This window comes from Crinia signifera, chromosome 2 (assembly GCF_055691185.1).
Source record: "Crinia signifera chromosome 2, ASM5569118v1, whole genome shotgun sequence".
Classification (NCBI taxonomy): Eukaryota; Metazoa; Chordata; class Amphibia; order Anura; family Myobatrachidae; genus Crinia; species Crinia signifera.
The window spans coordinates 32,666,249-32,682,562 of NC_139218.1; the positions used below are offsets into that span (position 1 = coordinate 32,666,249).

The 16,314-nt window shown below is 43.4% G+C and overlaps 1 protein-coding gene across 3 annotated transcripts in view; it reads left to right on the forward strand.

The window, feature by feature from the left end:
• Nucleotides 1–16,314, forward strand: part of NCAM2 (neural cell adhesion molecule 2) — a 344,278-nt gene that overhangs the window by 159,931 nt on the left and 168,033 nt on the right. For all 3 annotated transcript variants that reach the window (XM_083171879.1, XM_083171880.1, XM_083171881.1), the window contains 2 exons: nt 5,422–5,539; nt 13,653–13,813. In XM_083171879.1, coding sequence (XP_083028005.1) covers nt 5,422–5,539; nt 13,653–13,813 — 279 coding nt within the window. The remainder of the gene's footprint in view (nt 1–5,421; nt 5,540–13,652; nt 13,814–16,314) is intronic.

Sequence of the window (16,314 nt, forward strand, 5' to 3'; positions counted from 1 at the left end):
TCTGTATATAAAATACAAATACCTTTTTTAAATCAGGAGGGATTCACATGCTTCTAAGTAGAACATTCCTAGCCAAAATGGAATCAGGTTTGAATGACTACTTTCACGATTTCTAAAGTGAGAGTGACCCGGCATCACATTGGGATAATGCTTGCTATTGTACATATCTAGAGTAGAAGCAGATGGGTGCACTGTATTATCTCAAGGTGTCCATTGTCCAGGGGCTGTGTCCATTGTCCAGGGGCTGTGTCCATTGTCCAGGGGCTGTGTCCAGGGTGACGGCCTGTGTCCAGGGGCAGACTGTCAAGTGTGACGGCTGTGTCCAGAGGCTGTGTCCATTGTCCAGGGACTGTGTCCAGGGTGACGGGCTGTATCCAGTGTCCAGTGTAACGGGCTGTGTCCAGTGTCCAGTGTGACGGACTATATCCAGTGTCCAGTGTAACGGGCAGTGTCCAGTGTGACAGCCTATATCCAGTGTCCAGTGTGACGGGCTATATCCAGTGTCCAGTGTAATGGGCTGTGTCCAGTGTGACGACCTATATCCAATGTCCAGTGTGACGGGCTATATCTAGTGTCCAGTGTGACGGCTGTGTCCAGTGTACAGGAGCTGTGCCCAGGGGTGGTGTTCAGAGGCTGTGTCCTGGGTGATGGGCTGTGTCCAGTGGCAGTGTCCAGTGTGACTGCTGTGTCCAGTGTACAGGAGCTGTGTCCAGAGGCTGTGTCCAGGGTGACAGGCAGTGTCCAGGGGCAGTGTCCAGTGTGACGGCTGTGTCCAGTGTACAGGAGCTGTGTCCAGGGGCGGTGTCCAGAGGCTGTGTCCATTGTCCAGGGGCTGTGTCCAGGGTGATGGGCTGTGTCCAGTGTCCAATGTGACGGCTGCGTCCAGTGTACAGGAGCTGTGTCCAGGGGCGGTGTCCGGAGGCTGTGTCCATTGTCCAGGGGCTGTGTCCAGGCTGACGTGCTGTGTCCAGGGGCAGTGTCCAGTGTCCAGGGGCTGTGTCCAATGTGACAGGCTGTGTCCAGTGTAAAGTAAGAAAAATAAATAAAAGTAATAAAAAAAATAAAAACACATTTTTGGAGGATGATGGAGGAGGAAATAGTGGGAGATCAGCAACCTGATAGAAGTGCTGAAGCTGCTACCACCAGTCATGACGAGGCCGATACCTTCTTGTATTTTTTGCTCTTTGCAGTATTTCTCTTTTTTGGGCGTAATTTATTAAACTGCCACCCTATCTGCCCCTGCAGTGCCGCTCTGCTTCCAAGATGTGCCAGGTTGGAAGTGTAAGGTCCATATGTACGGTATGTGATGCCCACTGCTGTCGCTTAGCTCAGTCATCCAGTTACCTCGGTATAACCTTTTGGCCCAACTACAGTAAATTAAAACAATTTTGTGAGCTGTGAAGTGATCAAAATTGACTAGAAATGAGTGGAAACTAATGTTATTGAGGTCAATAATACTTTAGGGGCAAAAACAGGCCCAAATTCTGTTATTTTAGCCATTTTTAGCATTTTTTCATAAAAATCCAGATCCAAAACCAAAACTCGCAAGGGTGGTTTTGCCAAAACCAATCCAGATCCAAAGCACGAAGGGAGATCCAGATCCAAAACCAAAACCCGCAAGGGTGGTTTTGCCAAAACCAATCCAGATCCAAAGCACGAAGGGAGATCCAGATCCAAAACCAAAACCCGAAAAAGTGTCCGCCACACATCTCTAACATTAACCTTACCGCAAGCAACATTTACATATAGGCAGTGATGCCAAGGGAGGAGGGATGGGGGTACTAGTCTGGTTTCCAGGGCCCAGTCTGATGAAGAGGACCCCCATTTCCTGGCAGCAGCAGCTCTTCCCAACCCAACCCAACACGTGCTCCTTTGTACTAGGCTGCAGTGTGGCCAGGGAGGTGCTTAAATTACATTTTCTGTATTTTATTCTAAGGCTGCATGGTAACGCCTCCCATGATTAGGCCATACTCCTGAGAAGTACCTTGTCCCATCCAGGCTCTCTACTGCCCTGCATATACAGTAGCTACAAAAATATATAGGACACAGTAGTAGAGTAACATTGTTAAAAGGTAAGATGACAAGCACAAGCCTATGTAGTTCAAACAAAACTTGATGCTTAGTTACTATATGAGGCTTTATCATTGGCTAAAGAAATGCACAAAATGACTATGCACATTTAAGGCCACTAACCCTTCTTCATCCTGCTGACCTGTTCCTTAGAGAACTTGACAAGTTGTCAATCTCTAATTTATACAACAAACGAGTCGTCAGAAGTGAATGATCGTTAAAGTGGGAATAATTTAAAGGTACAGGAGGCAGGATACACCTGAATGTCCTGTATTAAGACCAGTGGCAGCTCCAGGGGTGGGGCTGCAGAACAATTAAAAATTCAAATGGGGGAGAAACACCAATCGCCACTGAGTCAGTTTGGAATGACAGTTGGTGGCAGTTGGCATGACTTCCCTATTTGAATTTTAAATTGGGCTGCAAGGCCTAGCTCTGGTGACTCCACTGATTAAGACCAACACCCCAGTGTGGCTGTACATACCAGGACATGCCAGGGAAGGAGTGGGAAAATTTACATAATCTTCTGAAACTCTGCAGGATTTGAAGGTACAGTATAGGAGTAATGCAAATGGATCCGCAACCTTATTGTCTATGTACTGAGAAACCTTGGCTACAAAGTCCAGGAACCATTAGTACAACACCCTGTTCACCACACTTTATTGCCTATTTTGTAAAGCATCATAACTACAGCTTAATGTTCTAGCAAAAAAATAACGGTTTTGTAGGATTATTTGATTATTCATTGGGAATTTCTGGTTTATCATTTGCATTCTGCTCATTGTGCAGTTCGATATTAAAGATTATACACTGGGGGGTGAGGAAGATATAGCAATAGACAAAGGCGCTTGTATTTTATGCATTTCTGACTAGAAGTAATTTTGCTAGATTTTGGTTTACACATGGATGCACCATTCACGCCCCACTGCCTTCTGTGGTCACGTTTAGCTGATAATGGTATTTACAAATTACTAAACACAGGCGCATTGTTCAGAAATATTTCTGCTATGTTTGGAGTCTTTCATGTTCTGAAAATAGTAATTGTTTTTATGATAGAATTGTTATATTTTATTATTACATTTTTCAATTTAGGCAGTGTTTTGTTCGGCACTGTGATAAATACCAATATTCAACATTAGCTGTTGTCCCTTATTGTGGATGGGCTCACTTTGTATACATATTTTTTTTCTCTATTATTTGCCTATCCCAAAGACTTTCTCTCTGCCTCTGCCACTCCCCCCCCCCCCCCCCCCCCCCATCCCTTCCTGGGTGCTTCACTCTTCTCTCCCTATCTTCTTCATACAGTATGTCTTATTTCTCTCTCTTTACTACAAGTACAGTATCTCTCTCATATACTCTGGTATCTGTCCTTCTCCTCTTTATACTGTATGTCTCTTTCTCTCTCAACTGATGGTGTCTTTTTTTCTTCTCCCTAGCTCTCTTGATTTTCTCTCCCTGTATCTGTCCATCTCCCCTCTATCATGGTGTCTCTTCTCTACTCGGGTACCTCTCTCCTTTTCCTAGATCTCTTTATCCCTTCTATCATGGTGTCTCTTCTCTATCCAGGTCGCTCTTCTCTCACAGGGCTTATTTTATTCTCTCTATCATGGTGTATCTTCTCTCCCCATGTCTCTCTCTTCTCTCCCTGGATCTGTATTTATCCTCCTCTATCATGGTGTCTCTCCTCTCCACAGGTCTCTCTTCAGTCCCTGGGTTTGTCATTCTCCCCTATATCAATGTGTCTTTCCTCTCCCCAGGTCTCTCTTCACTCCCTGGGTTTGTCTTTTTCCTCTCTATCATGGTGCCTATCCTCACCCCAGGTCTCTCTTCACTCCTTGGGGTTGTCTTTATCCCCTCTACCATGGTGTCCCTACTCACCCCAGGTCTCTCTTCACTCCCTGGGGTTGACTTTATTCCCTCTACCATGGTGTCTCTCCTCTCCCCAGGTCTCTCTTCACTCCATGGGTTTGTCTTTCTCCTCTCTATCATGGTGTCTCTCCTCTCCCCAGGTCTTTATTCAGTCCTTGTATCTGTTGTTCTCCCCTCTACCATGCTTCCTCTCATCTCCACAGGTCTCTCTTCACTTCTTGGGGTTGTCTTTATCCCCTCTACCATGGTGTCTCTCATCACTCCCTGGGTTTGTCTTTCTCCCCTTCATCATGGTGTCTCTCTTCTCCCCAGGTCTCTCTTCACTCCCTGGGTTGGTCTTTCTCCCCTCTGTCATGGTGTCTCTCCTCTCCCCAAGCCTCTCTTCAGTCCCTGGTTCTGTAATTCTCCCCTCTATCATGGTGCCTCTCCTCTCTTCAGGCCTTTCTTCTTTTCTTTGATCTCTTTCTCCCATCCATCATGGGGTTTTTCATCTGCCCATGTCTCTCTCTTCTCTCCCTTGATATGACTTTCTCTTCTCTATTATGGAGCCTATTCTCTCCACAGCCTGTCCTCTCCACATGTATCTCTCTTCTCTCCTTTTTTTGTGGAAAAAAATTGCCAGGCATGATTACATGCTCTCATGAAGGGCTGTTTAATGTTGAGGAAGGACACATCCATAGATGAGGAGGGTAATGATAGGAGGCAGCTTGTATGTATGGGTAACCAGCAGCACCGGATTTTGGATGATAGGTCTACAGTGTCTAAGTTAATAGGTTGACATCAAAAGGTTGACATGCTTTAGGTCAACACAAGCAAAATATTAACATTTCAATGGTTGAAACAAATTTTGACGTTTTTTGTATTTTTTTCTTAATCTTTTGGGAGCTTTTTCATTCGTTATCATCCATGTGTTCTCCGATTGGGAACTATAAAGTGTACTGAGGGCAGCAAGGCATCATGCACAAATCAAGGCGATCAAAGCAAGCCTTGAAAGGGTACTCACTGCACTAGTTGGGTGTCCATGTTGACAGGTCTACATTGACACTCGACAGACAGACGAAACCTCATTAAGTAAATCCCCACTGCATCCTGCTTCCATCCCTTGTCACCATCTTCCATCTCCCTTTACCGACAACAGTTTCCCTCTTCCATCCCCCATTATCCACTGCCTCCTTGTCACATTAGTGGTCACTTCACTAGTTTTGTGCCTCCATAATGTTGCTATCCATGTTTGGTCTGCTGACCACACCTGTAATAATTTATATTGCCTAATGGAGTCCAGAGAACAATAGTTTGAGATCCCATGTTCTAGTACAGTATGATATAGATTACATCTGTATTGTAGTGAGACAGAACAGGACTTTTATATTGTAAAAGGCCATAATATTAATACTATGATTCTCTACTGAAGTGTCATCCTGTAAATTAAATAGTATACCATATTTTATTAGCTAACATGTACAGTATTTCTTATATTTCATTCAGTGCCACCAGCGATCTTAATTCAACAAAGATCATTCAATGCAACTGCAGATCGACAAGAAGATATGACCTTGTTTTGCAGAGCCACGGGTTCTCCCAAACCTCATATCAGCTGGTACAGGTAAGCCAATTGTCCCCACGTATATTATACTGTATATAGAGCCAGGCTCATCTTGACTAAGTTTCTGCACCTAGGCGCAGCAGAAAATGCTTCCTTTCATCTATTGTTCTCAGTTGCAATACAATAGAGAGAACAATACAGCAAGGGGATTAACAGGGGATTAGTGTGACCGGTCCTTCTTCAATTAATCCTATTAAAGGCCAAGAAGAAAGAGGCTCCATCTGTACTTATATAAATTTGTAATCACTCTGAGCCAATTAAATGTTGACTGGTAAGATTACACACACACACATATATATATATATATATATATATATATATATATATATATATATATATATATATATATATATATATATATATATATATATATATGATAGTGAAGAGACAACAGCGGCACTCTGGGAATTTTTTGAAAAAATATATTTTCAGCAAAAAAAGCTTCCAACGTTTCGGGGTATGTGACACCCCTTTGTCAAGGTTATACGTGCAATAATAGGTACATACATGTGCTTACCTTTATCATAACAAGTGAGAAGAGTGAGCAAATCACGTTACTGCAGCATGCTGGCATCAAACAGGAAACGGACAGTGAAAGGAAGTGGCCAGGCAGTGGATATCCTGCTGTTGGAACACAGCGTGGACAGCAAGCCTCAGGTCTCCTATGTACCCGGTCCTTAAACATTAAGGCACAATAGGAAGATGATTTAATCGGAATGGTCCATTTAGCTGGGTGCAAATAGGTGTGGTCCTAAGTTGTAGGGTTCACCATACCAATAAGGTGGACAGGATTGGTATAGGCTACACCGGCCTTAAGTATTATGGAGAAACAACGATCATCGGGAGAAAGACTCACAGAATCTTAAAAGTAGGTAAAAAAAATTTCAATACCAATGGAAAATCGGAAAGTGACTTGATTTTGAGATGTCACTTCACAAATAAGTCACCACAGTGTAGCACTTTTAAGTAGCTCCTTCACTCCTTCAAGCCTTGAAAACAGTTATAAACTGAAACGTTGCCAGACTACCCACGTCTCCAGCATCATTTGTCCTCGAGTGCCGCACCTTCTGCTTGTTTATATATATATATGTATATATATATATATATATATACAGTACATACATTTTGTTTATATATAATGTAATCCTTAAGGCCACCATAGACTATGCAATTTGGGCCTGATTTCACCTGAATCATGATGATGGATGATTTGGCTGAGAAACCGTGTGAAATTGTCTTAAATAGCATATGTGTGATATCCGATTCAATGCGTGGTCCCGTGAGCAACAGATTGGAGCAGGAGATCATACGTGCTGCGCGTAAGATCTCTGGGTCAGACCCCCTTCCAGCGGCAGGGAACAGGGATTGAATGCGATACATCACATGCAGAAGTACAGCATGTGAACCTGTTGTCTGGGAAGGTCCCTGGCGGCTCAAGGGGGATTGGATGCGGCTACTCCGAGGGGAGAAGGCGCCTAGTGTATGAGGCCTTTAGGTTGAGTTATTGGTTGAGGATTTGATTCTGTTTGTCCACATGTTTTATGGTTGGAAGCCACAAGCACTGGTTTTGCTTCTTACATTGACCGTAAATAATTTGAGTTGGTCCATTGGACCACCAACCCAGGACTAAAAATGGAATGAGGTGATTTGCCTATATCAACCAATTAGATTCTGTCTATCATATTCTGGCATGCAATAGAGAAAAGCTAGAAATAATCTGATTGATTGCTATGGGCAACATCCCCTCTTTTCGTTTTAAGAACCGATGGTGCATTTACCCCTAAGTTTCCTGAGGTACCCAGTTTGGGAACCACTGATGTAAGCCTTAACAAATGCTTCCTTTAACATCTAGGCTCAACAAGGGGTATATTTACTAAAGTACACTGGGTGTCTGTCTTTTGTGGATAATGTGATAAAGTCCCAATGTATATGGAGCACAACAGAACTTGTATTGGAAAAAGGCTGTACAGCATGGCCAAAACTGGGGTTTCTGGTGCCCGGGGCAAAGTTGTCATTTTGTGTGTCGTCCCCCACCCCCGCACCCCCCAAAAAAAGGGGGGCTGACCATAGTATAAAAGGTATATATGTATATATCTTATCTTGGGCCAGATTCTCTAAGCTTCAAAAGTGTTAGGGGGAGATTCTCTAAGAATCTCCGCCCCCCTTCGCCGCTCATCGCATTTATAATTATCGCATATGTTCTAACATATGCGATAATGATAGCAAAGGACAGCTCTTGCGTTAAGAGCTGTCCTTTGCGGTGAGAGTCGCCGGGTCCCAGCAGGTCCCGGCGGCTCCCCCCTCCCTCCCACACCCGGCGCTGCTGTTGCTGCGCCGGGCTCTCCTCCTCCCTGCACCCGGAAGAGGATCAGTGCAGGGAGGAGGTCAAAGGTCCGGGCAGCACTGCGCTGTGCTGCCTGGACACAGGTAAGGGAGGAGGGGGCGATGCGGGACGGCAGGGGTCCGTGCGGGGCGGCGGGGTCGTTGCGGGGCGGCGGTGGGATGCGGTAGAAGCCTATTGGCTTCTATGTGGCATCGCCAGATTTTTCTGGCGATGCCCCCCGCCGCGTTAACCCGGCGGGGGATGCTTACAGCATCCCAAAATGCGGTAAAAACCCTGATAAAGGGGTTTTTACCGCATTTCTTGCATAGAGAATCTCCCCCATAAAATGGAGAGTGATAAACAGCCAGCCAATCAGCTCCTGTCTGACATTTTTCAAACACAGTCTGTGACATGGTAGGTAGGAGCTGATTGGCTGGCTGATTATCACTCTCCATTTTATCACTTTTGAATCTTAGAGAATCTGGCCCATAATCTGTTACATCACAGTCAGTCACAGCTATTGCTTCCACCCACCTGTCCCTCCTCAGCAGGGCGGCTCAACAATATCATGCGGTGGGAATAGACGCTGTGCGTTTATGCACAGCGTCTATTCAGAGAGGCAAAGTGTCTGGGGGCATGGCCAGGAGCTTACAAAAGCTAGCCATGCCTCGTAGTGATCTCGGAAATGGGGGCGGGCCCTGTGGCATTTCCGTGAGTCCACACCTCCTATGCCATAGGCCACGCCCATTTCTCGGATGTGCGAACTGCCCGATTTCTATAATGAAAAAGTTGGGAGGTATGAACATCTAAATATACAATATAATGTATGGAAATTTTTAAATAGTGTCAAGAGTCAGAATTAAAAAAAAAAAAAAACGACATAAGTGTACAGAGAACAGGATGGCATGAGGGCAGTGTGGAGAATGACAGCAGCTGTTAGTGAAGTGAGTTGGGAGCTCAGAGGGTAGATGCTTCCCTGAGGAGTTTTGTGTAAGGAAATTTAGAGGGATCAGCTAAACAACAAGTTACTATATTAAAAACAATGTTTTCCACTTTCTGCCTCATTCCTTCAACTCCCCCAGCTCACTGGCAAAGCTTTTTTCTCTCTCTGACAAGTTCATCCTTAGTACAGTAAGCTCAGACAACTCTACATTGGATAAGAATGTACATTTGATGCCTGCTAGATATGTCATTTTACATTTGTTAGACTGAATCGTTAGTGTCTGCCAAACACTCCAACTCTGTCTACCTTTATGTGATCTACAGTACTGTCTAAATTTAGCTGAAGTCTGCAGGCTTACACTATCTGAGAGAGTTCCTGACAGCCATCTGCCATGTGTGGTGTGATTGGCTCTGACAGTGGCTATTCCGCGGAGAAACAAATACTGCGCGCTAGTTCATAATATTAACATGATGGAAGTGTTTATCAATCATGTGAGGAAAGACGTCAATAGAGTAGCTATGTATCCAGGGCCGCCGACAGGGGGGTTCCAGGGGTACAGCTGTCCTGGGCCCCGGCCTCTGCAGAGGCCCGGGCAGCTGCCCACAGTGGCACGGCACCACCCCCTCGCACCCACACAATGCATTCCCCTGGCGCCGGCAGTCTGGCACGCACAATACACAGTGCAGCCTGCAGAGCGCCGAGCCGAGGATACAGAGGGGCTCGGCGCTCTGCAGGCTGCACTGTGTAGTGGGTAATGATCCGAGCCCCGAGTCCGGACTCCTGGAGTGAGAGGATGGTGCTTTGCCGCCTGCCAATGCCGCTGCTAAGTAATAGCAATGGGGGGGGGGGGTGCCGGCGCGAGGAGGAGGAGGAGAGGGGGTGCCTGTGCGCGCAAGGGGGGGGGTCAGAAGGTCAGTCCCGGGCCCCAACATTACTAGTGGCGGCCCTGTATGTATCATTCTCCGTGGTTCTTCTGACAAATGACAAATAGTTATATTTAACAATAATTTAATAATCTCCCCCAAAAAATAGCACCAATAACTCTCTGGCTCAATGCGAAGACACCAAGATGTTAATATTAGATTTTAACATTTCTATGCTTGAATTCAACTTTCACAAGTTTCACAAAAATGTAAACCTATTTCCGGGCTCAAAGTTTATGGAGGGTATTCGATCCGAGGTCATGACTGTCAATGCGTTCCGACAGCCGTGACCCTGATACGTTTTCGTTTGCTCAACAGCATATCGCCAGGTGAGATTCAATGTCCTGCTTGGCGATCAGAGAAAAGGGGGCGTGTCCGCACAAACAAGTTTCGGCCGTGATCGCAACAATCCACGGCCATAATTGACAAAGTGGGCCCGACAGCTTTCAATGTCGGGCCCGTTTTGTCGATCTGCCTCTTCAATGCTGTCGGACAAGAATAGATAACCCTTAGTAGGTTAATTAGGCTTTAAAAAGTCAAAGTTATATGGGAGTTGAGCAGAAGTACTGTCAGTGCTGTGGATTCTTTCATGGGTAATGCATTTAACATTCCGGCTGATGGGATGCAAGCAGCCAGAATCCCAACACCAGAAACCCGACTCATGGCCAGAAGACCGGCCCTGGAATCCCAAAATCTTTGGACATCCTGGGCATCCGATTGTACCAACATCTTATGAGCTTGATGGAGCTACTACTAATATTGCACAGAAATCAAGCATTCACTTTTGATATCTGCATTCTGTACCATCTATATTATTAGTTATTATTAATAGTTTATATGATATCATGATCAAAATACAGTCCCTGATTCCGGTATAATATAGAGTGATAATTGCTGATGAATGTGGTGTCCCTGGAACAGGAGTAATGTGGGTCATAGAAAACTGGTTTATCTAGCACCAATGTCAGGAATAATGTGTTGGCATAGGCACTAGAGGTTGGCATTTACTGTACGGCAGTGATTGGTGGCTTCAGCACAGGAGTCTGCAACTCAGGAGTCAGGACTTGTGTGGTTGCACAATGGCCCTTATTTAGATCTGATCGCATTACAAATTTGTTCTCAAAATGGGCAAAACCATGTGCACTGCAGGTGGGGCAGATGTAACATGTATAGAGAGAGTTAGATTGTGTGAGTTTTTTTTTTTGTTTCTGTGCAGGATAAACACTGGCTACATTATTTTTACATCAATTTAGATTTCAGTTTCGACACACCCCACCGAAATGTAACTCACTCTGCACAAGTTACATCTGCCCCACCTGCGGTGCACATGGTTTTGCCCATTTTGAGAACAAATTTGTACTGCAATCAGATCTGAATAAGGGCCAATGACTCAACGCTGATGGATTTTGGGCATTGGTACTTGATTTAACGAGTAAGCATTCTCTACTGACGTGATTTGGGTTCTTGCTTGATGATGTAAATTATTCTACAGACCTGGCATTCTAAAAGATAATATTGGGTGAGATTTAATAGGATGAGAGATTCAGAAAGTGAGAGATTTGGTAAGAAATCTCCAGTTTTTTATAAAAGTGGAAATCACTTACACTGCAGAACCAGTTTGATTTTAAAGTAACTGGAGACTTCTCACCAAATCTCTCACTTTCTGAATCTCTCATCCTATTAAATCTCACCCTATATGACAATTTGTAATATCCAGATTCCACATTTTTAATGTGAAACATTTTTCGCACTGTTGAGTATAAGACTCAAAAACAGTGAACATGGCTTCCTTGTCAAGAAATCTTGAAAAATAATAATTTGGGTTAAAACAAAAGTATATGATTTAAATGTGCCCATCATTGGAAGGTCTACCCTACGCTCTGTGAGGGCTGTGATCAGCACCTTACCATATTTGTAGGACTCAGAGGGTTTCCATCAGCTGTGGTTCTCACAGTCATGCTGTTTTATCTGCACTCTGTGGGCAAAGCATTGGGCCCTTATTCAGATCTGATCGCAGTACAAATTTGTTCTTAACCCCTTACCGACGCAGCCTGTTTTTGCCTTCCTGACAGAGGCCTTTTTTTCAAATCTGACATGTATCACTTAAGTGGGATAACTTTTTTTTGCTTTTACTTATCCCAGTGATTTTGAGATTGTTTTCTCGTGACACATTGTACTTTAAGTTAGTGGTAAATTTTGGTCGATACAGTCTGTTTTTTTTTGTGAAAAATACCAAAATGTCGTAAAAAAATTGAACATTTTGCAATTTGCAAAATGTTAAATTTTCTGCTTGTGAGACAAATAATCATACCACTCAAAATAGTTAGTAACTAACATAGACCATATGTATACTTTATTATTACATCATTATTTCAACCTGCTTTTAATTTTTTTGGACACTAGGGGGCAGCAGAGTCAAAATTATACACATAACACAGTAAACGCTGCTTTTGGCTGTTCACGTTTGAACAGCCAATCGCAGCGATCGCTGAGGGGGGGGGCATCGGTGCCCCCCCTGGGCAATGAGGGAAGATGTCTGCTGTCAGGGACAGCAGACATCGTCCCTCTGTCAACGCGTCTATAGACGCGGTGACAGTTTAAAGTCATGACGTACATTTACGTCATGTGTCGGGAAGTACATCCCGACCATGACGTAAATGTACGTCAAATGACGGGAAGGGGTTAAAATGGGCAAAACCATGTGCACTGCAGGTGGGGCAGATGTAACATGTTTAGAGAGAGTTAAATCTGGGCGGTTGTGTTGAAAATGGAATGTAAATTGCAGTGTAAAAATAAAGCAGCCAGTATTTACCCTACACATAAACAAAATGACTCACACAAATCTAACTCTCTCTATACATGTTACATTTGCCCCACCTGCAGTGCACATGGTTTTGTCCATTTTGAGAACAAATTTGTACTGCGATCAGATTTGAATAAGGGCCTTGGAGATTATAAGCAATAAATGAATAATATTACCCCACTTATTAATGGGGTTTGGGCACCCCTTACATTAGGCAACCATACACAATTGACTGTGTAGTTTAGTGCCTGGATGTAATGCCTTGTTTGTGTTATTGTCTTCATAGGTTTCCGTTTTTAAATTATGATATGAATGGCATTAAAAGGACCTTTATGGACCTGTGTATCTGTCTATGTGTTTCTTCCTATCACATTACATGTTATGGGACACATTTACTAACCTTGGAGAGTAGTGAAGTATAAACAGATAAACTGAGGGTTGCGTACACTCCCGGAATGGCTGGGAGAGTCCCGGAAATCGGGTCCCCCTCCTGGTCCCCTCCTAGAAAGCCACCCGGCTCATACCATCCCCCCTCGGCAGGGGGGCCATGGGTCAAATTATGTGAATATCGATGTTTTAGCCCCACCCATCGCAGTGCAATGCCTTAAAAATGGCATTGCACATCGGGGGCATGGCTAAAATGGCTCTGGTCACGCCCCAAAACAAGTATTCGCTCATGTGGCTCTAGCCCCACCCCTTTTCATTCCTGTGCGCCCCCCCCTTGAGCTGGCTGCCCTCTTCCGGAAAGGGCAGCCAGAAAGTAGGTAGGTATGGATAAACTACCAACCCATCAGCTCCTTTCATTTTTCAAACTCAGCCTGTAACATGGCAGTTATGTGCTGATTGGCTGGTGTTTTATCTCTCTCCACTTTATCACTATGCAATACCTAGTACATCTAACCCTATGTCTGTAGAGTCTGTAGAAATGTAAGGGGGAAATCAATTGATTCCTATTTATAATAAAGAGTAATTTGTAGATGTTTTATGCATAGAATGTTTTGAGTTTGCAATTTACGCTGACAAAATATTCCCGACTTGAAGTTTAATGGTAATAAATGTTTACCCAAATAAACCCTGAAAAGGTTTTTGTGCAAATAATAATTTACTGGTTATTTATATAGGAATGGAAGAATGATAGAAGACAGTGACAAGTATTCATTAAGAGAAGACAATACAGAGTTGACCATTAAAAACATTATAAACAGTGACGCTGGGTCCTACATCTGCAGAGCCACCAACAAAGCGGGATTCACAGAGAAGCAGTCCTTTCTACAGGTGTTTGGTAAGTCTGTTATGTACTTACAGTATGATCATACTTGCAGCAATTGTATGCATTTCATATGGGAGATCCCTGGTAGTGGTGTCCAAATGGGATTAAGGCAGTGGTACTCAAACTATTTTGAATCATGGAAATCCAGAGTATCAAAAAAAAAATTCACGGCATCCCTAGAATAAAAAAAGGTTCTTATTGGAAGATTTAAAAAAATATATTAAATTCAATTAATTGTGTTTTTGTACATTTCAATCTTACACATTGTCTACCTTTTACCTGTTTATGTTTTGTACCTGTTGACCTTTTGACCGTGTTTACAACATGGTGTTGACCTACAGTACTGATTGTTGACCTAACATCCAGATCCCGTATTTAAGGGCACCATATATACTCTAACAAAGCAATATAATCACCATTTCCATCAATATCGGAGTGTCAATGTTAAGACCAAACCGCAAAAGTTTATTGAACTAGTATTTTGGTACCTCCACCAGCCTCTACTCCACCAGCACCCAGTCTGCCCCATCCCAATCTCTTCCCCATTATACTTACCAATATTGGAGACACAATAACCCAACTATCCTCTCCTGGTGATCTATCCCGTTTCCCTGGCTATGGTGGGGCTGGGGGATGTGCGCCACAGCACTGACTGGGACCTAGAACACACCACTGTCAATAATTATATAGATTAAATATGAGAAGATATGTATTTTCAGTGTGTTTGAGTGGTGTGTGATGAGCGGTTTATGATGATTGTTGGGTAACGAGTGCATGATGGACAATGAGTGCTACACAATGAATGAAACGGTGTAATGGAGATGAGTAATATTCCATAAGAAGTTGAGTATGAGAAGTGAAATTTAATGGCATTTGAGAATTATTTCAACTCATGTTTCAGTGATTATTTAGATCTTTCAAACGATTTTTGTAAATTTGTAGACATCAGTGAGAAGCAGTTGTCTGCATTTGTTACTTTATCCCATCGTATTTTACTAATTGCTTTTGCTTTTCAATATAGTTTTACTTTACAATACAAAGCATTTTTTCTTGCCCCTGATATTTATGCACTGTTTATTCTGCATATAATGTGCAATGTATTGTAGGGTAACAGTGCCCTCTACTGGTCGGCATATTAGGTTTTTTTTTTTTTTTTTTTTTAAATGGTCAGAAAAACATGTTGATATGAAGACAAGTCAAATACAAGTTCTCATATTAGCTGAATCTAATCATTTTTATTACTGTTATGAACGGCAGGTTTATTGATCTGAATGAATGAAATTTTAACTGCAACATAGAAATGAAGAGAAAAATAGATTGCAGCAAGGTCACTGTACGGAATTCAGTTTTTCATCACTATCCATAGCATTTATGAATCAATTTAATTATGTGAGCTTACAATGCATGTTACGGCGTGAGGTATGTGTTCAGTGCATACTTCTCCTGTACACACAGTAATCTAACATCATGCATTTTCCTGCACATAGACTAAAAGTGCACAGTGTAGTGCAGGATCAATGTAGGAGTGAAGTAGGGGGTTATTGCCTGTGTGCAGATGCTATACCAATGGCATTTTTATGTCATTGCCACTCTATTGCCGGTAATTGATTATAAACATTTATTAAAGCCATCTTCTATGGCATATTGGTCAGGGATGTTAACAAAAAAATATGTGGTCATGTCCAGTGGTGGATTCAGGGGGGGGGGGGGGGGCTGCAGTACAGTTCAAAATTTGAATAGGGGAGAAACACCAACTACCAGTGTGTCAGTTGAGAATGGAAGTTTGTGGCCGTGGCTGCACCCTCCCCCCCTCTCTAGTTGAATCTTAAACCTTACTTGCCTACTTTTGAAAACTAGTTTCAGGGAGATTATAGTTGGTAATGTCATGCTCCTCCCAAAGGGCATGTCTAGTTCCATATATGGAGAGATTGTGAAAAGAGATTGTGAACGTGGCACCTAGAAGCGTGGGTGTGTACTGCTACATCTGAGATGAATCTTTTAAAATGACTTATATCCAAATGTAGATGAGCACCAAAGCTACTGTACTACTGTACTACTGTACTACTTGCTAAAGTGCTGGAAAATGGTGCAGATGATTCAATGTAAATGTATCTGTCTCTCATTCCTTTTTCCCAAAAATGTAACAGTGTAATGTGGTTAGGTGAAATGAGGGAGATTGCTAGACTAATTAGGGAGAGAGGGAGATTGCTGCTATGTCAGGGAGTCTCCTGCAGAATGCAGGAGGGGAGGTAACTATGATGTAACAGTGTAATATGGGCTAGGTGACATGAGGGAGATTGCTAGACTAATGAGGGAGAGAGGGAGACTGCTGTTATTTCACGGAGTCTCCTGCAGAATGCAGGAGGGTAGTCAGCTATGCCTTAAACTGCGCTGAAACCCCACCTCTGAAGCCACCACTGGTTATGTCACTTGGGGGCGTGACATGCAACATCTCTCTTTGCATGCTAGACAAGCATCAAGAGGGGGAGCTGATTGTCAAGGCTGTCTCATCA